Raw genomic sequence first — 27,012 nt, 5'->3', positions numbered from 1 at the left:
CGTGAAAGAGGGCAGAGGAGGGGGACAGCGTGACAGAGGGCAGACGGGGCAGTGTGTCTGGATGCAGAGGGGGCAGTGTGTCTGGATACAGAGGGGACAGAGTGTCTGGATGCAGAGGGGGCATTTTTGCATACAATTAAATAAGTATTTGTGTCCTGACCTAAATACTTATTACAATTTTTTGACCCAACTACTTCTAAAACAGGACTGCTCAATAACTATTTTGGAGGGGTGCTTTGAAAAAATTTGGAGACTCTAAGGGTGCCGCGAACTGCAAAAGTTTGGGAACCACTGGTCTAATCTATAACCAGCTGCATAAAGCCATACCACCATGGGTACTGAACCATGTTTAAAAGAGGGAGTACAGCAGCCAACTTTATATTCATTCTGTAATCTATTTTGGACAGGTTAACTGGGGGTTAAAGTTATTTTTGGTCTGGTCCAGAATCATGCCTATCATTGGATCTTCATAGCCTCCAGTTCCTTTGCTACTTAGTGTATCCACAAAAAGCTAAAGGACATTGAGCTTGGTCCCTGCCTTGCAGCAGAGGAGTGAGTGTGGCTTGGTGATTGGGTCAGTGCTCCAGGGAAGAAAGTGACTTTAGCCTGTTTTGGGTAAGGTTAAGTAGTAGACTCTTGGGTGGTGAACTCCCTGGCTGTTTTTTTTTGTTTTTGTTTTTATTTTGTATATTAAATATTACACTTGTACTTTTCTAGTTATTTGTCTAAGTGATTCTGAACCTATGAAGGGCCAGCAGCTGTCTTCAGTTATCACGCAATGCTTGATATGAGCAAACCAGCTAGTCTGAGTGTCAAAAGAGCTAAACATAAACCCGATATCTCCCAAATATTGCAGAGTTTTTTTCTGGTGATACCTGCCCATCTCCATAGGACTATTCCATTATTGTGACAATAAAGATCTTACTGTCACTCACCGGACCGTGAGTGCCTCTGCGCTGGTGCGTGGTTCTCTAGCCTTCCTGCTGGCGCCTGTCCTGAGCTGCGGCCGTCCGCCATCTTGATGGACTGCGTATGCGCAGCACCCAAGAACTCTTATGACCTTTGCTTTTAATCTAATTGGAGGATCAGGCACCTCTCCCTATTTAAGGCACCTGTGCTCATTACATCGTTGCCTGATCTTGAGTCTCATTCCCTGTGAGTCTCTGAAGGTGTCTCCTGTGTCCTGCTCGTGTCTTCAGCTTCCTGCTGATTACCTGCTCTACTCATCAGTGGATCTCTTACCCGCTACTGACTTCTGTATCCTGCTCGTGTCCTCAGCTGTCTGCTGATTATCTGCTCTACTCATCAGTGGATCTCTTACCCGCTACTGACTTCTGTATCCTGCTCGTGTCCTCAGCTGTCTGCTGGATTACCTGCTCCGCTCACCTGCGGTTCCCATACCCGCTTCAGCCATTCAGCGCTCCTGCTGTGCCTGCATATCCTCGTGGACAAGCTTCTCTACTCATCAGCGGTATGCTTACTTGCTATTGACTTTAAACTGTTACCTTGCATATCCGCTTAGGACAAGCTTCCCTACTCAGCAGCAGTATCCATACCCGCTATAGACTATTAGCTATAACGCTGCATATCTGTTTGGAGCAAGTTCCTCTGTGCTCTCATTTTATTCATACAATTATTGACTCTATTTATTCCTCCACTTATCCTCACCTGGACAAGTCCTCACCTCCTCGCAGTGGTACAACTTGCTGTCCACAGACCACTGACGCCTCCTCTACCTACCTGCACCTGGACAAGTCTTCTCATCACAGCAGTGGTACAACTTGCTGAACGCAGACCACTGACTTCCCGCTACCCTATCTGCACCTGGACAAGTCTTCTCATCACCGCAGTGGTACAACTTGCTGAACGCAGACCACTGACTTCCCGCTACCTACCTGCACCTGGACAAGTCTTCCCTTCACAGCAGTGGTACAACTTGCTGAATGCAGACCACTGACTCTCCCATTACCTTCCTTCACCTGCTCACGTCCAACCGGCTCTCCGTGGTTGAAACCTGCCTTCCACTATAGCTGCAAGTCGCTGACTTATCTACCAGTATAGCTGCAAGTCACTGACTCATCTACCAGTATAGCTGCAAGTCACTGACTACCATCAATTCCATTGGCATCCTCTCTCCATCTGCTGTTATATACGTTCCACTATTCACCCTGCTGCCAGAGGACCGCTGTGCAAACTCCGCCCCTCTGGTAAGCATAGTCACCTGGTGAATCCTGGGCAGAACTCCTAGTGCCCGTGACACTTACTCTGGTGACCACCACCTCCCCAAGTGCAATACAGAGGTTAAACTGAACACCTCCTTCCCAGTCCCCAATATATTGCATTGCTTAAACCCACCCCCACCCCCTCCAAAAAAAAAAGTTCTCTGCCGGCCTTGCAAATCTTAGATGCAGTCACACAATATAAAATGCTTACCAATTAGGGTTACTTTGATTTTGTGGGACCTTATAGCCCTGGCACCAATTTATTGAAATATATTACTCCCATAACTGCCTAAAGCCAGGGCTGCCCTTCTGACAAGAACTGATTGCAACTGTATCTATCAGCTACAGTCACTTCCAGCTGCAATGATGGTTGCTAATTGTAGGGTTTCTAGCCTGAGGAGGAAAGCTAATTACAATTTTCCTCTCTGCTATTGCGGGAGGGGTGGTGCTGTAAAACAATGGTGTTTTGGGGAAGGCCCATTAATACCCCACCACTCTTGTGTGTTGGATGAGGAGGAAGGTAGCACCCCTACCTAGTGCTGGGGAACCTTAGCCAGGCTCCATAGTGAGTTGAACAGAAAAGGTAGTAGCCTACAACTTAGTGAGATTTGTCTAAACCCGTCTCCCTAGTGATGTTGGGACTGGTAGATTGTAATAGCCCTTAAGCTGATTTTTGGAGTTATAGCATGCCTTTCAGGTGTGTCGAGGGCATGAGAATATAGCCCTATCTATATTTTCGTTGCCCTATCTTTTCCATTTGGTGCAATTAGAAAAATTACCTGCTGCACCTAAGACAATGTTACAAGGGTAAGAGCAAATGTGTTTCAATAACATTTTATAAAGTTCAAGTGAGCTATTTAAAGCACTAGGTTAAGCAGTGTTAAAAAAAAATAATAAAGGATCATAACAGGGGAAAAGAATAGCAAAACACACCAACTAGTTGGTATAATAAAATAAATAAATTGTAAATAAAAAATAATACATATTTAAGCCATTAAGGGTTATCTATGAATTGCAGTGCCTTTCTTTTTTGCAAATATGCCTATACATTGGACTCGCACATAAGCAGGTGAAAATCCACATTTGGATTTCAGAACAACCCGTGGAAAAGCACTTGATATTTGTTTTTGTGGGATTGCTGGTTTAGTTGGAAATGTGCATAGTTGAAAGAAAAAAACATCACTTCAAAGTCCAGCTTACTATCACATTTGCGCCATCCACTTAATTAATCTCAATTTATTAGGGGAATTTTGGACTGATGACTGCAGCAGTGCGTACATCCGCAGTGCATTTCCCTAAAAAACCAAACACTGTTACACTCAACTCACTAGACGTTTACTTTGTTTTTTCTTTTACCTGTTCGTAGATTTTACTTTTAAAAAAAAATATATAGATAGATAGATAGATAGATAAATAGATACAAGGGTCTTGAGTCATTAAGAGATGTAAGGCAAGTAAAGGAGTAAATGTTCTCCAGGACAAACCATGTTACAATGCAAGGGGTGCAAATTAATTCATTACTTTGCACATAAATTAAATACTGGCTGTTTTTTCATGTAGCACATAAATACTTGATAGTTTTAATTTTACACTAAAATTTAAAGTTGATCTAGGACATGCCCCATCCCAACTATAAATCCATCCCCACATTTTAAATGTACACCCCCCCTCCAATGCAACATGATTTTGCCCAGGTGCGAAGTCACTCCTTTTTTATGCTTTGCTCTCCTTATTGACTCAGACCCAATAAGTGCTATACATTTCTGATATCAGAACATGTTTACTTTCAACATAAACAGCACAGGACCCATTATTGCTGCTGCTAGTCAACAAAGTAGAGTGTACAATTGATGTCAGGATAAACAACTACCCATTATTTCATGACAGCTTAGTATTGTGGCATTATTAAAACAAGAAAAGTTTGCAATGGGATGTGGTTACTTCCTGTATCTCAGACTCTGATGCTTTTTAATTAGTTGACTTGCTGTGAGTTTTTCTTCAGTGTACTCTTTAGCTAAATAAGAATAATGGCATATTCCTCCTTGAATGAGGAAAGTGGGTGGCTAACAGAAGACATCAACAGCTGTGTAATTGAGTCAAAAACATGGACATCGATGGTAAAGCGATTATCAGGGACACCTGGCAAGCCACAGTTGAGATCAGAAATTTCTTCTCCATTTCTTCATTACGAGTCTCCGTTTCAGGATCTCTTCACCAGAGCTAGATCCAAAAGTGACACCTCTTCATTTGTACAAGTCAGATTGCTCAGAGTTAGAGTAACCGGGTCAGGTAAATACACATGCATTACGTAGTCATTTTTGCAGTCAAATTGCAATGGCTTTACTGTGTTTTTTAGAGGATTATTGTAATTCAAATATTATGTCATGTTGCTTAGATGTTGGTACTTACTACATGTTCTTATGTTGTAAAATAAATTAGGGATGATAATTGATTTTCTGACTTATAGGTAAATAATTTGTAGTGTTATGTTTGCATTTATACCGTCTACAACCTCTACCAAGTGCAAAGTGTTCAGTTTGTGCACAAATAATTTGCTCTTTGCAATTTCATTAATCTCCTTGAAGAATTGCACAATAAGCTCCCCTAATTACCTTTTGACTAGTACATATTTATGTCATTTGCATCACATCTCATTTAAAACCAGAAGCAACTTCATGCTTCATTTATAATATATATATACATACACATATATATGCTGTGTTTCAATATAGTTTTGGTTATTTTTATGATATGCAGGTATTTCTTGTTTTTGGTCTGTATGAATAGAAATAGCAAGCCCTTTAATGCACATGGCACAGAGTCTATCTCTTCCATGGTAACACTGAAATTCACAAATGTGATCTCACTAATTTACAGCAAAAAAGGCCAGAAAACATAAGTATAATTGAGATTGCTGCTGCTGCATGAAAAGTCAATTACTAAGATAATTCAGATTGGGTTGATATCCTTGAAGTACCAACCCCTCACTTGTTACTTAATGGACTATCGGGTATATTTGCTAAACTGCGGGATTGAAAAAGTGGAGATGTTGCCTATAGCAACCAATCAGATGCTATCTGTCATTTTGTAAAATGTACTAAATAAATGATAACTAGAATTTGATTGGTTGCTATAGGCCACATCTCCACTTTTTCAAACCTCCCGTTTAGTAAATATACCTCTATATGTTTTACACCATTTCTATATGCCCCCAGTCCATTTAGGTCAGGCATGTCCACACATAGATGTCAACCAGCTGGCTCTGTAAGAGATCACCTGTTCTCACCTAACATACAAAGTTTCACAATCCCCTATAACAAATTATTCTATAACCATAAAGGCTTCTGAGAGTTTTTAATTTCTGAAAGATAAGGCTTGATTGCACATGTTGGAGATCTACTTTGCTTTTAGCGTAATGCTACATGCTACAGTGTCCTGGAAGAGAGAGACCCTTAATGTATGTATGGTTCATTGTAATTGCTATGTTGTAGGACATAGTTGGCTTCTTACAATGTACTGTTTGATCATCCTGCTAAATTGTTATGGTTTATTCCACTTTCTTGTTTGAAATTTGATGAAATATTAATATAAATGAAGCCTGTTGTACAGATATGCACATATATATTGTGTTTCCGTACACTGTAAATAAATTAGGATATGCTTGTTAGGAACTCCCAAGTCAGTACAGTGAAACTCGGGAACTACTCTGAAGGCCAGGTGTTCGCTGGAGCCCCTAGTGGTGGGGACAGACTGGGCTGCAGGCCGACCGCGGGTCGAGTAACGTAAACTGACTTAAAGGAGTTCCCAGAAGTGGAGTGATTGGTGGACTGTAGTATAAGAAGAATCCTAGGTCAAAAGGTCACAGGCACAGATGCAATATCCAAGGGCAAGCGAAGGGTCAAATTCACAGTCAGAGAAGCAAAATCCGAATTCCAGGCAAAAGGTCAAGGTCAGAAGAGAAGGGTCACAGGTCCAATAACAAGCAGGGGTCAAAACACGGGTAGTCAAATCCAAGGTAGCAGGAACCAAAATGAATAGCACAAGCAGGCAGCAGGACTGAGGACAGAACGCTATAACCGGCAATGAGGCAGCAGGCCTCATTGCCCTAAATACTGAAGCAGACCAATGAGAGCCTAGCTCTCTAATTGCCCACAAGCTGTTCCAATTAGCCTTCAGGCTTGCCCCGCTGTTGCGCATGCGCCCGGCTGCTCTGTAATGCCGGGACGCGGCGCTGGATAAGAGAGCTTCTTACCGTTGCCATGGCAACGTCTGACGAGCCCCCGGAAGTGACTTCCCGGTCGCCATAGCGACGGCCGGGACGGAGACCGGGGAGTCGCGGCGGCTGGGCACCGCCGCGGCTCGTAACAATGCTATCAGGTTTTCTGGGTTTTTTTGTTGTTTCAGAAACTAAAGCTTAACTGTACAATGGCGATTATCTGTTATATGATGGTTTAGGTTATGATTATGTAAACATGTAGGTGCAAACTGCTTTAAGAATAGCATATTGTGAAAGTTACATTCCCAAAATGTCTCAAAGTATTTAGTGATTATTGTAGTCAGAGGCCAGATCCTTCACACCGTTTACACACCTAATATGAATACACCCATCATGAATGCTGCAGCCAGACTACACTTTCTCTCCTGCCCCTCCTCATCTGCTGAACCCCTCTGCAAAGCCTTCTACTAACTTCAAGTTGCCTTCCGAATCCAGTTCAAACTCCTTATTATAAAGTCCTCCACAAGGTCTCATCTCCCTATATTACTGACCTTAATCTCAAGATATACTTCTGCTCGACCTCTACACTTCACCTCTGACCTTGCTTATCCACCCTGCTTGTCACCTCCTCCCACTCCAGGGTTGAAAACTTGTCCCGGGTTGTCCTCTACCACTGGAACTCTCTAACTCGCTCTAGAATACTATCCCCCAATCTTAAATTCTTCAAACGCTCCCTGAAAACCCACTTCTTCTTGCTTGCTTATCCTCCCCCCCTCGAGGACCCCAAATTTGCCATCTACTCCTGTCTCTCCCTCCCTCTCACAGGCAAGGTCCACTCTACCCTTTGTCTCCAGCCTGTTGGTCCTGTCTGTAAGTTCTTGTTATATTGCACACTGTGTATGGGATGCTGTATAGTGCAATTTACTATGTTAACTACATGTATTGCTATATTTGTTTTATACTAATGTTATTGTATTTATGTATTATAACTGCATGTGTTTGTTTTATATTGATGTACCCTTGCTGTATGGCACTGAGGAATATGTGGTGCCTTGTAAGTAAACAATGATGATGATGGCCATAGTCAATTTTCCTCTGCAACAAAACACCTAACTTCTCAGTGCTAGAATTCAGGAGTTTAGGTGTTAATGTTTAACACTGAACATTTCATATAGCATCTTTAGTGTTACGTGGGTTGACTTTTCAAGTTTCTAATGGGTGACCTTTGAATAATTATATAAATCTGTTTCAGTCAACCTACAAACATTGTACAGACCTTTCAAAGCACAGATTATGTGAGAAATTTAGAATTAGTGTGTGGGTTGAAAAGTAAAATAATTGTTTTCTTTGCATGCTATATATGCAGCATAAATGGCTCAGCCAGATATGCACGAGAATTACTTTGTATCAAGTTATTTTAAATCTTGTCTGTATTACAACTCTCAGACTACAGCATACTGCATCTATAATGGTCCAGCACTGGCAGTGGAAAATAGCCTGTTCTTTTTCATATGGGTCAGCAACAACTGGAAACATTTTTTGAGAAGATGGATGATTAGACAATTTTGTAAAATAAATCCCCAAAATACAGAGTCATGTGAAATACATACTCAGATCTAAAAAGAGGAAACAATATCTAAATTGACAAAATAGACAATGTGTCTCCATCCTTCTTCTCTTCTGGTACCCCATGCAAATTTTAGAAACACTGGGATGAATGGCACAACCTTCCAAATGCATACAATTTCCTACCTGCCACAGCAGTTTTCTGTATCACCAACACCTCATTCTTTATCTAACAAAGTAAGTCTATCCAGGAAAGTGGCTCACAATGAGGCGTGATTTAAAAGGACAGGAGAAACTGTTGAAAATGCTTTACCATTAAGAAGATTTGTTTGTAGACAGACAAGTGCCAGAGATAAGGGACAAGAGGTTGGACTTTCAGCTGACAGGCTAGTATGATATCCATACATATACAAAGTAAAAGTAAAAAATAAATGTTTTTGGAGGACGTAATTCTTGAAAGAATAGCTCTTGATGTGTCTCCAATACACTTGCACTTCCAAGAAGAATGCACTTAACCTGCTTGCAGCCTAGTATGCAGTAACCATTATCTCATGGCACCAATCTTGTAAGCACAGCCAAAGATTGGCGGATTTGGCTGCCACTACAGGTAACATTATTGTTCAGGTCAATATGTCTGGTTTATGGTTTGGGAACATTGATTTGACATGTGCAACAAGCTGGTTCTTCCATGGTAGAAACAAGAACCTGTCACATTCTTTTCAATGTTAGAGGTAAGGGGGGAAGACAAAATAAATTGACAGTAATAGTACAAATATCCATGTGGAATTATCCAAGGTAGAGGTTAATTTCCCTTGTCCATCCTACTTATTAGCAGCCTTGTAAAAAAGCACTTTAGGGATCATAAGTACCTTCATTAATCTTTTGAGGTGTGATTCAAGAAAGAAGAAACATGCATTATGTCTTTTTTTTTTTTTACTGAAAAAGTTTTATTGAGTTTTAGAAAAACAAGTCACAAACATAGCAGTGGTTAAAGGTTACCCATCAGCAGATCAAGTGCAAAGGTCATTAAGCACTGCTCAGACATACAATCATAAACAGGAACAGTGAAAGGCAATAATATAAAGCACTGGTTATATTACGAGATACAGTACATTATAGACCTTAAAAAAAAATTAGATAAGAAAAGACAGACGGGGAGGGAGGGGAGACAAGACAAGAGACTATCTAAGTGCAAGAAATGTGCTTATGGATATAACCTAAATACTCAGCTCAGCTCAAGGGCCACTCAGCTGAACTCATGAAGCAGACACAGGTCTATAGACCGAGAAGTACTCATACCATATGGACCATTTAGTCAAGGGGGAAGAAGCCCATGTAGTATATTTAAAACCAATCGTTTCTCGTAGCTATATTGCACTTTAGTAATAATTTTAGGAAGATCTGGGATTAAAGGAGATCTACAATTCTGTGCTATAGCAGCTCTGGCGGCAATAAGTATATGTCCAATGACATAATGGTTATGGCGCTGGAGGTGGTGAGGATATAGATGTAGTAGGGCCATAATTGGAGAAGGAGAGATGTCAATTTTGGAAACTTGTGAGATTAGATGGAAAATTTCAACCGATAACGGCTGGATTTTGGGGCATGAGCAGAAAATATGCATAAGTGTACCAATTTCCCCCAGCTCCTCCAGCAGTATTTGGATTCTGCTGGCCAGATTTTATGTAACTTATCCGGAGTAAGATACAACCTGTGAACAAGTTTAATCAACATGTCCGAGTGGTTAATACATTTTGACATTTTATATATGTTTTGGAAGACTTTCTCCCAGGTATGAGTAATATCTAACTCAGATTCCCAGGTAATTTTAATTGGTAGATCACGATTATCAATGGAGGTTAAAAGTAATGTATACCATGAAGAGATGCCACCTACATGGGAAACCGGAGAGAGGAACATCTGAACACTAGGGGGAGGCGGCCTATGTACCAAAGGGAGTGGAGGGCGAGCTTGTATCCAGTGCCTGACTTGGAGGTATTTATAAAAGTCACATCCTGGAATATCATTTTTGGTTTGGAGCTGAGAAAAGGGGGGCAGAAACCCTCGCTCTAAAAGATTCTGTATTCACGTAACCCCCCACCTATAACATAAGTCAAGGAGGAGGAATGGGATCAGTTGAGATAATGCCAATGTGAAGAGACTAGAGAAGGGGAGGTGATAATCTGGTAGAAGGGTCAACATCTTATCCCAAGCAGTGAGTGAGTCTCTAACGCTTCTAAGTGTAGATGCTGTGTTTGGTCTACTAGATTTATCCAGCCACAAAAGATCGCCCAATGGAAATGGAGACGAGCTAAGTTGCTCAATGTCTACCAGGGTTTTTTTATGAGGGGCATGCCTGCTAATCTCTCAACTGGTCTAAAATCGCAGCCTGTTGGTAGAATTCTAATTTAGGAGTGGGTAGACCCCCTCTTATTTTGGATGTAGACATTCTCTCCCTAGAAGGCCTAGGCCTCCTATTGTTCAGGATAAAGTTAAATGCAATGGTATAAAACTTCTTGAGTAGGGACTAAATAGGGGATGGAGTGAAACAAATACAGGATTTTTGGAAGCAACATCTTCAGAGCTGCAACTCCACCGATCCAAGATATCTCAAAGTTTATCTATGACTTTGTAAGTTTATTAAACAGACTCAACAATGGCTGATAATTATATAGGGTCCAAAGGTATATGTATGCTTAAATAAGTCAAGTGAAGGGAACACTACTGAAATTTATACTGCGATTTTAGAAACTACAGAGCATCCTGCATGAGAGCAACCCCTAAAACCTCTGTTTTAACAGTATTTAGCTTATAGTAAGATACCTCTGAATATTTTTTCAAAATTCGAGATTTTTCAAGCAGGTATAGAGGATTCAGGTTTCGTAACAAATAGGAATACATCGTCTGCAAAAAGACTAATCTTGTGGTGATAGTTACCAATGATGGTGCCCTCCACATCCTCCGGCAGTCTGATCCTAGTGGCCAAAGGTTCTAGAGCCAGAGGGAAGATCAGAGGGGACAGAGGACAGCCTTGTCTTGTACCATTAGTAATCTGAAAAGCAGAGGAGAGAAATCCATTGTCGAAGACCCTGGCTGAGGGAGAGGTGTACAAAGTGGCTATGGCTTGGAGAAAAGAACCTCCAAGTCCAAATTTAGATAAAACAGCAATCATATATTCCCAGTGGATTCTGTCAAACACTTTATCTGCGTCCAATGGGAGTAATAGTAATGGGATCGATCTAGCTGAATGGATCTCTGATATGTTCAAAACCCTCCTTAAGTTGTCTGGAGCCTGTCTCCCAGGTACAAACCCCACCTGATCTAAGTGGATTAACTGCGGTAGTATAGGATTTAACCGGTTGTCAATCATCCTAGCAAACAATTTGAGATCTAAATTGAGAAGCGCTATAGGCCGACTATAGCTACAATGTGTAGGATCCTTTCCAGGTTTTGGGATGGTAACTATCTGCGCCTCTAACATTTCTGGAGGGAGGAAATATTAGAAATATGGGTACTCTGTAAGGTACATATAGATTTGATCCTATTAATAGCGTTCTTCCCGCGCAATTTGCAAGCCAGCAATTTGCTAGCTCTGTTACCTAGGGTATAAAATGTCTGGTTTAATTTAGCTATAGCATATTTGATTTGTAACAAAGAGGTTTCGTTAATTTTCCGACGCAGGGTCGCTAATTCAGCCTTAACTTTAGAATCCTAGGGATTACGTTTGTGAAGAGCTTCTAGAGACGCCAACTTCGACTCATAAGAGGTCAATACTTCTGCCTGCGTTTTCCTAATCGTCGCTGCAGCCTGTATTGCTGCGCCTCTCATGACTGCCTTAAGGGCACACCAATGAATGTATATTGTAATATCTTCAGGTTTATTGGGCACCAAATAGGAGTCTAATGCATCTCTCATTATACGCGTGCCCTCCGTATGAAGAAGAATATGTTCTGCAAGCCTCCAAGGTCTCAGCGGGCGGCCTTCAGCAATGGATTCGATGTGCCACACCAGGGGGGCATGATTTGACCACATAATGAGCAGGATTTCAATTTTTTTTATATGTTGAAATGACCATTTGTCCGATAAAACCATATCATTTCTTGAATATGAGTTATGTACATGTGAAAAGTTTGTGTAATCCCTTTCACATGATTGATACACCCACCACACATCATACAGATCATATTCTAACATCTGAGAAAACCCTACAGAAACAGCTTTAAGCAAAGACTTAGACTACTTGGAGAGACTAGATGAGCGGTCCACCTTCGGGTCTGGAGCTACATTATAGTCACCCATACATAATAACATTCCACACTTGACTTTGTGAATAGCTTGGCACAGTTTCCTGAGCAATGGGAGTTGCCGAGTGTCAGGGATAAGCCCCCCTAGCTACTCCCTGATTAGATATCTTGTATTCTAAGGGGCATATTCAATTGTCCGCGGTTTGCCGAAAATCCCGTGGTCCGCACAGGATTACCGTTATTACGGTAAATCTGCGCAGAAAAGCCGTTAATACGGTAATTTACTCGCTGGATTTCAGCTCGCAGCTCAGGGAGCTGCGAGCTGAAATCCAGCGAGAGATTACCGTATTAACGGTATTAGTTTTTCCGCGCTCGAACTCGCGGACAATTGAATATCCCCCTAACAGTCATACAATATATCACATCTATTCTGTCAGGAAACCGCTCCTGAATCCCTTTATCAGTCACAAACCGCACTCTGCGCACTTGTGACTTGGAAGCTTACTGTAAAGGAACACAGGATTCCAGACCCAAATCTAACACTCACCTCTTTCTCTAAGGCTACAGATTTCGCTGGTCCTGTCCCAACACAAACGCAGGCTTCACACCTCTCAGCAACTGCCACCAGCTACGAATAAGGCCCGTAGCAAGCCTATGACTTAATCACCCAATTGCGCACACTCTGTGCACCGGTGGCTAAATAGTTAACTCTTCTCACTGTTAGGAACCCCTCTAGCCGGTACAGCACCACCCGGAGTCTGCTCTGCCAGTCAGGTGTTCACTGGAGCCCCTAGTGGTGGGGACAGACTTGGCCACAGACCAGCAGAGGGTCGTTAAGTGCGTACCAACTAGGTAGAACCCAGGAAAGCGGAGTGAAGTCCAGGCAAGGGTCGAGGGCCGGCAGCAGACAGGGAATCCAATACACAAGCCGAGTTCAAGGGTCACGAGCAAACAGGAAGGTCGGTAAACACGCCGGAGGTCGGGGTCACAAAAAACAGGCAGGGTCCTAATCCAGGCAAGGGGTCATACACGGGCAATCCAACACAATATCCAAAGGACAATAGCAAGGAGCAGGTCAGCAGACTGGCAACAGAAGCTATAACCGGCAGTGAGGCTGCAGACCTCACTGCCTTAAATACATGGTTGGACCAATCAGAGCCTAGCTCTGCAATTACACCCAGGGCCTGTCTAACTAATAAATTAAAGCTCAATAGCCTCCAGTCTATTAAGACACTTTGCGCACGCGCCCGGCTGTCCCCTGTTGCCGGGACGCGGCGCTATGCTGAGAAGCGTCTGACTGTTGCCTTGGCAACGGTCGGGACCCCGGCGGAGATGATGTCCCGGTCGTCAAGGTGACGGCCGGGACATCAGAGGGCACCAGAAGCGAGCCGCGGCAGCTGTGAGTACCGCCGCGGCTCGTGACATTCACTCTGGTATCTAAAGAATTAATCCAGCTAAGCAATCTTTCTCTTCTAAACAGGCAATGGATTTGTTTAGAGCAATAAGGACAGAACTATTACATTTTAGATTTAATATACAAAAAGTACAATGCTTACAGATAATAAAAACAGTTAGATAAAGATTTGACATACAAATAAAAAATTGCAAACAGTTATAAAAACAAATGGGATGAAAGTATAGAGCATTTCTTACAAATAATAATCTGTATGCCTGGGGCAGACAGAAAAGATGGACAGTCCTTCAATTAGATTGATCCCCAAGAAGCTGACCCTTTGTCCCTCCATAACACAGATTTTTAAGCAAACTCAAATGGGACGGCATTCACAAGGGCAGTGTGAATGCTAATGTGGGGGCAGAAATGTCCCCTGGGTGTCACCTAAGGTTTGTTCAAACTATTCCTAAGTTTTGACCAGTCTTAGCTTTCCTCAGATATCTCCCAGAGACATAACTTTCCTTTCAATAAACCGATCATAATTTCCCGCACATTTAAATACCAAATATGATGAGATTACAACAATATCCAATCTCATCCTGAAATACATGTGACTATGGCTGCTCCCTGTGTAGTTGGTATCTATGTTTTAAGACCCTTGTGTGGCTTTAGCCCCTCAGTATGGAGTAGCATCCAGATTTCCCAACATATGAACGATGTAGACATTTTCCTTTGAAATCCATATTTCCATATATCTTTATAGGCAGTCTTCAAATGCTATCTTTGTCTACAAGGATCTCACCTAGGCATATGGCTCTCTAATTTACACCTAGGGTTAGTTTGTGTTTACACTACCTATTGAAAGGAAGTCAATTAGCTAGTGAAATACATGATCAAAAACAATGGATGTCTGTGATCTGCATATCTTAAGCTGGTCTCTTCACAAAGGTTTGCTTAACTTAATTACCTCCTACTGGGCTCATTTGGTCACACATTTATCTGAGTTGAAGATCAGGTTAATTTATGTATCCATGCAAAGTTTTATTTGGGCCCTGACATTCAATATTCTATTTCAGCATATCAGATTTATGTTCTCATCCTGACACAGAGTATTTGGGGGCATACAAGGAAACTAGGGTAATATACTGTCAGCCAATTTTCCCCACTAGAATTAAATATCTACCGTTTTTACCAGAAATCTGTTTTTCCAGTTTGAAGGGACACTTACCCCAATCAAGATAGCTACTCCATTTCTCTTGAATGGCCCTGAAGCAACATAACAGGTAGGGTAGATAGAGTTATGGAAATGAGAGGGAGAGTGGCTTGAGAAATGGGTCTCCTGAATGGTTACAATATTCGTGCCGTGTGCTGCGAACGTTTTAAGGGCAATCCTCCTTTTATTAGGAGAGTTCAGGCCCTTCGCATTGATGGAGAAAAATTTAAGCATTATCTAGATGTATTCAAATGGTTTAGACAGCTTACCCATACTTCAAATCTTGGCAGCTTTCGTCTCCAAACAGTCTCTGAAAAAATAAGAAACAAGAGGGAAGACACAAAAAGAAGTGGAAAAACACATAAACAGAAAAAAAAACTGAAGTAGTACCCATTGGGGAACTATCACTTTAGCCACTAAATAGAGGAGAGATAAAAAAGTGGCAGAAAATAGGTAACAATATGCGGGACATACGCCCGGGCCATGGGCGCTCCACCCTAGAACCTTCTAACAAAGATATATATGGTAAAATGTTCGGGGTGAACAGATCAGGATCAACAGGTCAGAAAAAAACTTGGAAAATCGAAACATCAATAAAAGCTATATCTAATGGGTGCTAGACCCAAACCCCTTAGCCTTGGTATGGTAGATGCCAATTCAAACATCATTTCCTCCAGAAGGTGAAAATGAAGGGAGGGTGGACTGGTGTCAATTTATAAAAAGATCTCACTTAAGACACCTAAAAATATACTCATAGCAAAAAGATATATCAGCTACATTTGACCCATCAAATGAATATTGAAAAATAAAACACTTCTTAGGATGTCAATGAATAAGGGGAAATTCATGGGTTATGAGTTGTCCACTCCTTGGAAATCTGAGTAATCCTGGTGCGAACAGGTGGGTCTGAAGTCTGTATACCTTAGTCTTTCAGCAGTGATAGGGCTTTATCTGGATATGGTATCATGACAAGGGCTCCATTTTTGTGTACTAGAAGCTCAGTCGGGAACCCCCAGCAGTACTGGACATTAGCCGATCTCAAGGCTGTCGTTAGCTGGTAGAACGACCTTCTCTTGGCCAAGGTAGCTGCCGAGATATCAGTAAATAATTGAAGGTCTCCTAACTGCCCACTGGATGGAGAAGAAGGCAATGAGGCTCTTAGGATCTGTTCTTTAATCGGGTAAAAAGTGCACTCTGAGATGGGGGTCCTTAGGGGGCGCATCCGGGGCATTCTTAGCTTTAGCCAAACAGTGGATCCGATCTATAAGCAAGTCTGTGTCAGAAGCAGAAGGTAAGAGCTTATGAAACAGGCCAGTGGCGTATTGGTACAGATCAGCGTTAGTGACAGAGTCAGGTATGCCTCAGATCTTTATGTTGTTGCGCCGTTTGTCTTTATGACCAGTAACCTCTTCCTGCAGGAGGTCATGCGCTGAAATTAAATCGTTATGGGAAGAAACCAGTTCCTTAAATTTGCACTCCATGTGGTCTGTTCTGGATCCAAGGGCGGCCACGTCAGCTTTAATTCTTTAATGGATGTTCTGAATTCAGAAGTGATATCTGTTTTAAGGACTGACAGGAGAGAGTGAATGGATCTCAATGTGACCGGGCCATCCATTTCCAAGGATTTAGAGTCACACATCTCTCTAGATGATTCTGGCTGTAGCATAGACTGAGGAGGATGGGAGATCTGATGCGTTTGCCATGATGTAGATTGAGCTGCAGTCTTGTCTGTCGAAGATGCAGCAGATCCAGAGCTGAAGAAATTCACCAGAGTAGCAGGTTTATTAGGTTTCCCCTTTTTGGTCGGCACAATGCACAAGAAACTTAGAGAATGCTGAACATGAACACCTCCGCTGTTACATATGGCACCTGCTTTTATGACATCAGTTAGTTTAGAGCACGGCCCAGGAGAGTAGGATTCATTTAGGCATTAGGATCATCTGATCAGCCTATGTGCAGTGTCCTTCCACTAGATGGCAGCAGGACTGCACCTGGGAGTCTTCTGTGTCACAATGGGCCAGTAAAAGAGCTGAAAATGCACTTTAAAAGAGACCAGTATAAACTGTTGGAGAGAGGCACACAGCTGATACACCCATGGGAGTTCTCTATGAGATTAACAGGAACTCTGCGACTCACCCAGTTCTCGAAGTGACAACCACCCTGTTACTTCTCCCATATAGCTCCGCACCGACAGGCTTCCGAGGAGTGCCAAGAGGATCTGCTGGCTTCCGATATAAAGGCAAGTGGAGATGACTGCGCCACCTGCTGGAGCTTCCTGGCGATTACCTGGCAGGACGATGGGGACCAGAAGAGAAGCTAAGTGATGGTGTCTGTGGCCTCCGCGACTTCCGGTATCGCAGAGTTGCAGAGTTTTACCCTGGCAGCCTGTGCTCAGAGATCCGGAGGTCCATCCAGGTAAGAGTGGTAAACAGGGGTCAGGATATTCTCCGCGGGAGACATGGGTCCACCACTTCCTCACCGCATCTGCCCACAGCTGTGCATATTAAAAGCCAGAGACTAGAGACCGCTCCACTTAGGTAAGTCTATTTAGGTCGTCGGCAACCTTACAGTCTCTTTTATTGAATCACAACTAGATCACCCTAGCTTACGGAGCCCCGGACCACATGCATTCAGCGAGGCAGAGCATACGCCGGCACCTGGGACCCACTTTGAGCTGTTAGATTTCTCTGATATGAGGACAGCAGGGACCTCGTTCTTTCCATTCTATTTAGGCTTGGTTTTGGCCACGAAAACCTGAGGAAATCAGGTGGAATCTCTGACATGGGGAGAGCTTCCCCTGCACACGACCGTCCAGTATGGATGCTAATCCACGCCCCCCCATGCATTATGTCTTTTAAAAATCAACTAGGCAAAAATTGACAGCAACATGAATATAGATTTAGAGAAGTAGATAGATACCCAATTGTAAAGTAACGTAATTTGATGGCGCTATATAAATAAATTTAGAAAATGATCAAGTGCACCCATAAAAAAAATTTGATAGACTAGGCATACAATAAATTTGGAACATAACAGAGCATCCATCATAGACACTTAGGCTACAGAAACAGGCAGAGTACATTGGATGAACAGTGGTGGAATTGATACAGTTAGACATTGATAAAACTAAGTAGTGACCTGCACCTTCATCTGTTTATTTACTATGCACTTATCGTTGGGTAGAGTATACCTCGGGAGTCAAGTGCAGAGCTTTCAAACACCTTGTTTTACTATAAATGCTTGTTATAGTATGAGTAAGGTAGGTCTGGCTGCATAGAGATTAGTGTGTGCCGTAATGCTGCCCTTGTGAATCAAACAAGGGGACTCGTCACTCGTATAAATATTTGTAAGTATGTAAATATGTCATTTATATCAATATGGAATGTATAAATAATACATATGTTATATTAGTGAAGTGTAAGAAATATGTAAACCGGACAGTTCAGATTGTGCCATAGTTGGCCTTCCCACACACGTATATATAACTCACATTGAGGCAGATTTGGTTGCCAAACATCTGTCTTGACAAGACAATACAAATGAATTTGAAAACCCACATTCTAAGAAATTAAGAGATAGAATTTGGCATATTAGTTACCCAACCAGCAGTCATTTGACAGTTGGCAGCACTGGTAGCATACTGAAAACAGGCATTGGAATGAATTACAAAAAGCCCACCAAAAAAGGAAATTTGATGCAAGAACATAATACAACAAAAGCTTCAGAAGATCCTTTATGAAAAGTGGTGGAATAAAAATTGTACAAGATGGCAATGTCCTTGAAGGTTAACAAACTAAGCACTCTAGCGACAGTCACTGCCCTTTTGTGGCTTAAGTGCTTAATTTATTTAGGCCCCCACAAAAGCCAACATTTTTGTTGTTTGTCTGGATATTAGATAGGGATGTTAACAAATTAAACATGGGCAGCAAATGCATTGGAGAGTGGACATCAGTAGCAGTGTCGGAGTTCATTAGATGGATAGCATCTGCATCAGTAGACATTGAACAGATGATGAGACAATATGGGCACTATGGTAAATGGTGCAAGATGGCATTGTACTTGGGGCTACCCATCCCGGTGTGATACATACATGGGTTCGACAGCTACAGGATTGAGTAGCAGAATAGATAGGATTATAAAGTCATCAATATAATGACATTGACAGTATTATTAGGACAACAGAAAAATTTAGACATTATTTATTAGGTTTGCAATTCAAATGTAGACAGTATTATCCCTCTAACCCTGTCCCTATCCTTAGACCTGTCCCTATCCCTACACTTGTCCCTATCCTTAACCATATCCCTAGCCCTATCCCTTATCCTATATAATACTGTTGACGTTTTAATTGTCTACCTAATAATACTGTATACCACGTGAATTGGCGACCTAATAATACTGTTGACACCTGAATTGTCGACTGTTACACAAGCTGATAGACCAAGGCTAAAATGTAAAATAGTGCATGATGAAATTGTCCTTGGGTCTTCTCACCCACCCATATGTTAAAAAGAACATGCACCTAGTTTAACAAATCAAGCACTTCAGCAACAGATGTTGCCACTTTTGTCGCTGAAGTGCTTGATTTATTTGGGCCTCCAAAAAAGTGAAAATTTTGGCAGTTGGTCGATGAACTGGACTGGACAGGATAGATAGCAATTTAATTATTTTTTTTTAGGAATTACAGACGGTCATTTGGTTAACAGTGGTCATCATCTTCTATGTTGATGACCAGATTATCATCCTCATCACTGATGTCATGATCATGATCATCACACAATATGTATTCATTCTCACTGGAATCTACACATTTTGTTGATAATTGGCGACAAGAACAGTATTCTTCATACAGTTACTAGTTAATTTTGATGAACACCATTTTTTTCAAAATTTTTTGGAAGTAGTCTTCTTCGACAATCACTCACAACGTTCCTGGCTGCGCTAAACACTCTTTCTGAGTACACACTGGAGGGTGGGCAGCTTAAGTACACCATAACTAATTTGTACAAGGGGCTCCAAATTTCCTTTTTTTCCCCTCCCAGAATTCAAGGGGACAGTCTGAGTCCTTCTTTATCATTAAAGTAATCCTCCACCATTCTACTAAGACATGGTGATTGCGACATGCTAGAGGTGTCAGTAGTACATTTAGGCAATTCTTTTAAGCCTGGCCAGATGTCATAAACTTTCACATTGGTGTGCTGCTGTGTTGTTGAATCATAATCAGTGTGACTATCAGAAAAGGCACGTTTTTTCTGTAGCATTTGGAGGAGCTAAAGCAGGGAAGGTGTCACATGTTACTTGAGCCAACAGATTGCTCAAAAGAATCTGTTCGCATCTGTGAAGATTTGGGTCATTCTGAAAGAAAGACATGGCATATGACTTAAACCTAAGATCAAGCATGGTTGCCAAAGTGTAGTGATCCAATTTCAAGATGCAGCAAACCCATGTGTCTTGGCAAAGTGAATTTAAGAATTTGATCCACAAGGTCAACATACTTTGCTGAATTGCTAACTTTCATCTCCTCCTTCTCTAGCTGCTCTTCCAGTAGTTTGATTAGGAATATGATTTGACTCAGGCTGGAAGTGTCTGAGCTCACTTCATTTGTTACAATTTCAAAGGGTTTCAACAGCTTGTATATAAGAGTAAGGATTCTCCAATGTGTTGGCGTAAGATAACATGTCCTCCCACCTCTGGTTTGCTGTGTAGGTCTTAGCACTTCTGTCTTACAGCACTGGGGTCATGAGTTCAATTTCCGACAAGGTCTTATCTGTGAGGAGTTTGTATGTTCTCCCCGTGTTTGCGTGGGTTTCCTCCGGGTGCTCCGGTTTCCTCCCACACTCCAAAAACATACTGGTAGGTTAATTGGCTGCTAACAAATTGACCCTAGTCTATTTGTGTGGTGTGTGTGTGTGTGTGTGTGTGTTAGGGAATTTAGACTGTAAGCCCCAATGGGGCAGGGACTGATGTGAGTGAGTTCTCTGTACAGCGCTGCAGAATTAATGTCACTATATAAATAAATGGTGATGATGATTGCTTGCTGCTGTTCCTCTAGTAGCTGAAGCATACAAAGTGTGGAATTCCACCTTGTTACTACCTCTTGCTTTATTGGTGGCATTGCAGATGACATTTATATTTTGCAGCCATTGCAATGTTCTACATGCAGTCGCAGAATGTCTAAAAAGGCCATACATTTTACGGGCCACTAACAGCATCTCCTACACTGATCTCTCATTCTTTAAGAATCCTCCAAAATTTCATGGGTAAATCATCATCAACACAAATATTACTACTACCCACCCTCACATTTCCAAATGGTTGAGGACTTTTCGAAGGAGGCTGCTCTATTATTACAGTGTCTGAATCTGAAACCTCAGACTCACTAGTAGCACTCATGGATACCCTCCTTAGACTCTTAGGGGTATATTTACTAAACTGCGGGTTTGAAAAAGTGGAGATGTTGTCTATAGCAACCAATCAGATTCTAGCTGTAATTTTGTAGAATGTACTAAATAAATCATAGCTAGAATCTGATTGGTTGCTATAGGCAACATCTCCACTTTTTCAAACTCTCAGTTTAGTAAATCTAGCCCTTAGACTTGTTCAGTCTTTACCTGTTGGCTGAGTATTGAGCACATTTACCAAGTTGATAAAGGCCTGTAGATCCTTGGATGTAGCTTTTGTATTCTTTGCAATGTCTCAGAGCATCAAATGGTCTTATATAAGGGTAAATTTGCTGGGATGCTCACTTCTGAAAAGTCTGTCAACTGTCTTCATTCTTCTTCATTTGTAAATAATCTTTTCCACTGTAAAATGATCGTTTTCAAATTGTTTGGAAAATACCCTATGATTGCATTTCCAGACTGATGAGTAGAAACAATCGCTTCTTTGAAATCAGTGCAGATGTCTTTTCTCCTTGGCAAGGTATTAATACAAACCTGACTGCTCCAGACTGAACTACCAATGGTTCTAATTTTTATAGAGAGGTGGTAGCACTTCCTGATGATCATATACTGATGAGCACTTCATTAGCACCTGGACAAATTATCTTCTTTATTGATAATGTTGCAGTATGGGTGTACTTACTTTTTCATGCATAGCTTCTTCATGTTGGATTATTTTTTGTTGAGTAAATAACGACAAAGTGAAATCTGTTATGCTTTGTCACATGAGATTAGATTTAGCAAATTTTAGAACTTGGTGATAATTATGATTGTTAATTTTGTCCTGATGTGTAAAATATCGAAAGCAACAGAAGCAGAAATTTAACTGCTATTAATCAGTATGGTAATCTTAATTCATTTGCTCACACAACAGTGGGGAAAGTTGTCCTTACCACTTGACTGAGACATAGGGTCTGATTCATGTTTGGAAAAAGAGCACGGAACTTGTGCATTTTTCCAACCATATTCAAATCCAAATGTATCTCAGTATTCTTTTAATTTGAATCTGGGTGCAAGTACACTACACACCTAAAAAATTCTTGCCCTACGTAGACAGATGGAACAGACTGCAGTATACGCACAAGCATCTATTCACTAAATGGTCACATCAGAACACATTAAAAAAATCTAAACTATAAACTAAATGACCTACTCTTAACAGTATAAGCATTAATAATAACGTTATTCTGCCCATTCCCTCTCTGGTTCTGCCTTTCAAGTTGTAGGCAATTGCATTCAGACATGAATTACATGCAATTACGTTCATTGGCATTAGGTCCGTTTCTGAGTTATTTCATGCAAGATACGGAATGCAAAAGAACTTGCTTCTCAACATCAATTAAGACCATAATCTTTTTTTTTTATAAACTTTATTTTGTACAAGGTCATAGAAATGTCAAACTATTGAAATACAAACTGACTAAATTATGCAATAACAGTATTACGAATACAGAAGAAGCAACTTCAATAAACTGAAAAAACTGAGGTCGATTATAGGATTGTCAACCAGGATTCTCTTAGTTTAAGAAAGGAAACTAGGAAACGAGGAAGGCGTACAGGAGGAATAGGGAGGGGAATTGAAAGACCAGGGGGTAAATGTATGAACGTGCAGGCTCTTTAACACCCGCGTGTTCAGCGTGTTCGGCGATTAAATTTCAAGCGGCGCTGCATTGTAAAGGGAAATTCTAAACAGGATTTGGTTAAAGAAGGGAGATAGAAGTTCAAAACTTCTGTCTTTTATGTGTTAATCTTGAACACAGAGAGGGAACTATTTCAGTCAGAAGAATCGGGAGAGAAGTTTGCGGAAGAGAAATTGTGAGGAGAATATCATTGATGTATAAAGCAATTTTATGTTCAGGTTTGCTCGATTGCCAAGAATATCAGTATTAGAGCATATGGCCTAAGCAAGAGGCTCTATGACTAGGGGAGAGGGGTCAGCCTTGCCTCATTCAATCAGTATTTTTATTTGGATATGAGGAAACACCATTTGCTAACACCACTGCTCGATTGATAGAATGTGGATATATTCTATATTTTCTATATATGTATATATGTCTATATGACATAGTGATGCCTTCTCGGCATCCAAAGCTAGAAGCAAGATGGGGTCTAGTGTTTATAGAGTAAATTAGATTGTTTATCTAATGTTGTCCGGAGCGTGATGGTCAGGCACAAATCCAACTTGGTCGGGGATAAATTAAGGAAGGGAGAAGGATGTTCAACTGGTTGGCCAGAAACATTGCAAGAATTTTCAGGTCCATGTTTAATAATGAATTGAGTCTGCAGTTGGAACAATATGTGGGATCTCTTCCTGGTTTGGGTATGACAGCAATGTTAGCACATGGGATCACCAGCTCAAAAGTTGCCCCCTCTTAGATCTGATTAAACAGATCAGTGAGTTTGGGTGCGAGAACATCAGAGTATTTCTTGTAGTAATTTGCTTTGAAACCCTGGAGCAGAAGATGATTGAAGCAATTTTATTGCTTACTGGGTTTCTTCCATGAAGATATCTGCATTTAAAAACAGCTCGTTGGGGATAGCTTGGGTAGAGTTTTGGTATGTGGATAATCATCTATCAGCTCAATCTGGGTGCCTAGAGAGGGAGGGGAGGGGGTCAAATTATACAAAGATTCATAGAAATGTCCAAATTGCTGAATAATTTATGAAGGATCGCTGTCTGATCTCCCCAACCATACAATGTTGTGGAAGCCGGTGTTCTAGAAAGTAAGGTATTCAACTGGCCTTTAACCATATCTATCTGAGTGAGGAAAACTGAGGAGGGACTCGTCTTGTGGAGCCAGGCAACTTTCCAAAGTAGAAATCTCAGTAGCAGTTCACTTATGGGTCACAGTTGAGATGCTAATTAGTTTGCCTTATTTAGTTGCCTTATGGAATTTCCAAAAAACTCCAGATTGGATGTCGAGAGCAGCGTTATTATCAAAATATTCAGCTATGCCAGCTTTGATGTCTGGAAATGTCATGAAGTCTAAGAGGAGAAAATCGTTTAACCATCAAGTGTAAAGGCATCATTAACATTTATTTATATAACGCCAGCAAATTCCGTAGTGCTTTATGGAACTTCTTTTATTATTTGTATAGATAGGAGGTGACTGCATGATCAGACCAGGAAAAGGGGCTAATAGTCACATGGGAAGGGAGTTTTGTCAGAGAGGCAGAAACAAAGAGCATATCTATTCGATAATGTGTTCGGTGAAGAAGGTAATAATGAGTGTAATCTTCAACTAAGGTATATTTCAGGCACCATATATCATATAAATTGTTTACGTTTGTTTTTTTTTGTTTTTTTTTATTAAAGCATGTCTAAATACATACTGCAAACAAAAGATAATTCGCAAAAGAGTTACAGTATACAGCAGAAATTGTATAATTTAAGTTAGAAGGCGAGTGCTTGTGAGTCCCTGACTAAGGTGCAAGAAGAGCCAGATGAGGATGCTTTAGACTTATCTATGGTGGGGTCTAAAACTAGGTTAACATCACCTCCAACAATAAGGTGTCCCTCAGCAATTCGCCCAATATGTCCAAAGGCCTTAACAAAAAAGGACTATTTATTAAGATTGGGGGAGTAAAGAGAGACCAAAGTGACCGTTTTAGCTCTTATTGAGCAAACTACAATTAAATAACGACCCTTGAGGTCTGCATAGGAATGAAGTGGAGTGAAAGTAACTTTGTTATTGATAAGAATGGCTATGCCTTGTTTTTTACAATCAGCAGATGAAGAAGAAAATTTGGGAGAATTGTTTAGCCAAAAACCCAACTGTGTGTAATTACTGAGATGTGAGACTCCTGCAAAAAAGCAATGTCTGTCTTCTCCAGTCTGCTAGCATTCAATACAATTGTTTGCTTGTTCGGTGAGTTCAAGCCATTAATGTTAATGGAGAAATTTTTCAGTACCATCTAATTGCAGAGTCGTTGCACATTAGTATTAAATAATGTCTTGAGTGGCAGATGAATGTATGAAAATCCCTCTGGGCTTAGGGGAAAGAGGCTGAGGACCAGTGGAAGGGGGAAGCTAAGAGGGGTAGGATAGAAGAGGAGAGGAGGAGGGCCCTGTTGGCTATGTACCCTTAAAGTGCAAGACCTGCAAATGGTCCAGTTTAGTAAAAAAACGAATTGTTATGATAGTGATACAAAATGAAATAAGGGTGCGTGGGGGGGGGGTGGACCAATTATGTCGTAAAAGCTCTAAAGGACTCACCTTCAGAGCTTTAGGGGGGGGGGGGGTGAAGGGATAAAGGATTATGAAAACTTACTAGACAAAGAGACAATCTTTAACTATACCAAAGGGTAACAAATATACTGGTAAAAATATAGTAAACATGAGATTGATTACTGTGAGGTTGCTTTAAACATATAGAAACCTTTTAGTGTAGAGGTAACATAATTTGCATCAGAAACAATATAATAGAGCCTGTCTAGGTAAGCCTAGATGCTAAAAAATAAAAGTGTTGTTACAAAGACAAAAATACCACTGGACAATACGGATTGGTAAACAAGATTAAATACACAATATGTACAATACAACTAGATAATACAGATAGTACTCACTAGTGACAATCTCTAAACAATGCTAAGTATGGATAAATGTCTCTCAAATCTCTCACCAAGGTCTAACTAACAATGTAGATGGGTGTAGAAAGTGGGTGGAGTTGGAAGGTGTCCAGTATTTAAGGTGTTGAGAAGAGCTTCTCAGAGAGCGAGAACACACTCTCAGCCTTTCTGCAGAATGGAGTTTAGCCTGTTGAAGGAGGTTAGAGTTGCAAGTGGAATAGGGTGGGGAGGGGTCCAGGAGGATACCAAGCTTAAATAGAAGTGTTTGACCATGTTTCAATGTTTTAGCGAAGAGAGCTGTGTTGTCTGAAGAGCTTTGTAGTTGGAATGTTTTTAAAAAGAAACCAAAAAGCTTGTGTTAATGCCTCTGAATATTTGTTATATTTCCTCAGTGGTGGCTGGAAACTCCCCCTTTTTAACATAATATCTTGTTTTTAGTAAACCAAATTATCATTCTTATTGGTTTTCTCTGCATCATTTTGTATAGGATGATCCTAACCCTAAATAGTGAGAGTACTCATATTGGGTCATATATTCATGTGTATTTACATTGGGAGAAAAAAAGTTACCTTGGGGAATCTCCTCTTAATTTTACTCATAATACATGAATATTTGACCATTCTATTAGCAGAGATGTGAAGTGGCGAATGGCTTATCGTATATTTGCAAATGTGTGTGAGACTTAATTTTATTTATATTTAGCAGGCAGTTTTAAAAGTCTCTTTTCCTGGCTGACATCGGTGTGCTGGGAGATTTTGTGTGTTTAAACTCCATATGAATGCCATATTCTCTTCATAATTTCTGCAATGGTACATTAGCAATAATTGTGATGTATGAGTCTTCTTCTTTTCAGTTCATAGAACTATCCAGCCCATCCATAATATAATGTTTTATTGAAACATTCAAGAGAAGTATTGTTTGCACCTACTTTTTACTATTTCTATTACCCTGGTACCTACTGTGCGTTTACGATACAGAACAGGGCAGGTTGTTTCTAGGAGAAGGGGGGGGGACAGCTTGCTTGTTTTCTGTGGTCCTCCCTAGAGCCTCTAGACACATGCTGAATGGGCTGGGACTGGTTCCCACTATGAATGTCCTAGCCACGTACTGATGATCAATTTACAAGGGGGACCTCATACTCCTTGTCTC

The 27,012-nt window shown here is 41.0% G+C and overlaps 1 protein-coding gene across 2 annotated transcripts in view; it reads left to right on the top strand.

Moving 5' to 3' along the window:
- Window positions 1-3,933: 3,933 nt before the first annotated feature.
- Window positions 3,934-27,012, top strand: part of PHACTR2 (phosphatase and actin regulator 2) — a 241,551-nt gene continuing 218,472 nt past the window's right edge. The window contains exon 1 of one of the 2 annotated variants that reach the window (XM_075203220.1): window positions 3,934-4,511. In XM_075203220.1, coding sequence (XP_075059321.1) covers window positions 4,250-4,511 — 262 coding nt within the window. In that variant the 5' untranslated portion in view covers window positions 3,934-4,249. The remainder of the gene's footprint in view (window positions 4,512-27,012) is intronic. The other variant, XM_075203222.1, reaches the window with a different exon arrangement.

This window comes from Mixophyes fleayi, chromosome 3 (genome assembly GCF_038048845.1).
Source record: "Mixophyes fleayi isolate aMixFle1 chromosome 3, aMixFle1.hap1, whole genome shotgun sequence".
Taxonomy (NCBI): domain Eukaryota; kingdom Metazoa; phylum Chordata; class Amphibia; order Anura; family Limnodynastidae; genus Mixophyes; species Mixophyes fleayi.
This window is presented reverse-complemented; position numbering and strand designations above follow the sequence as displayed.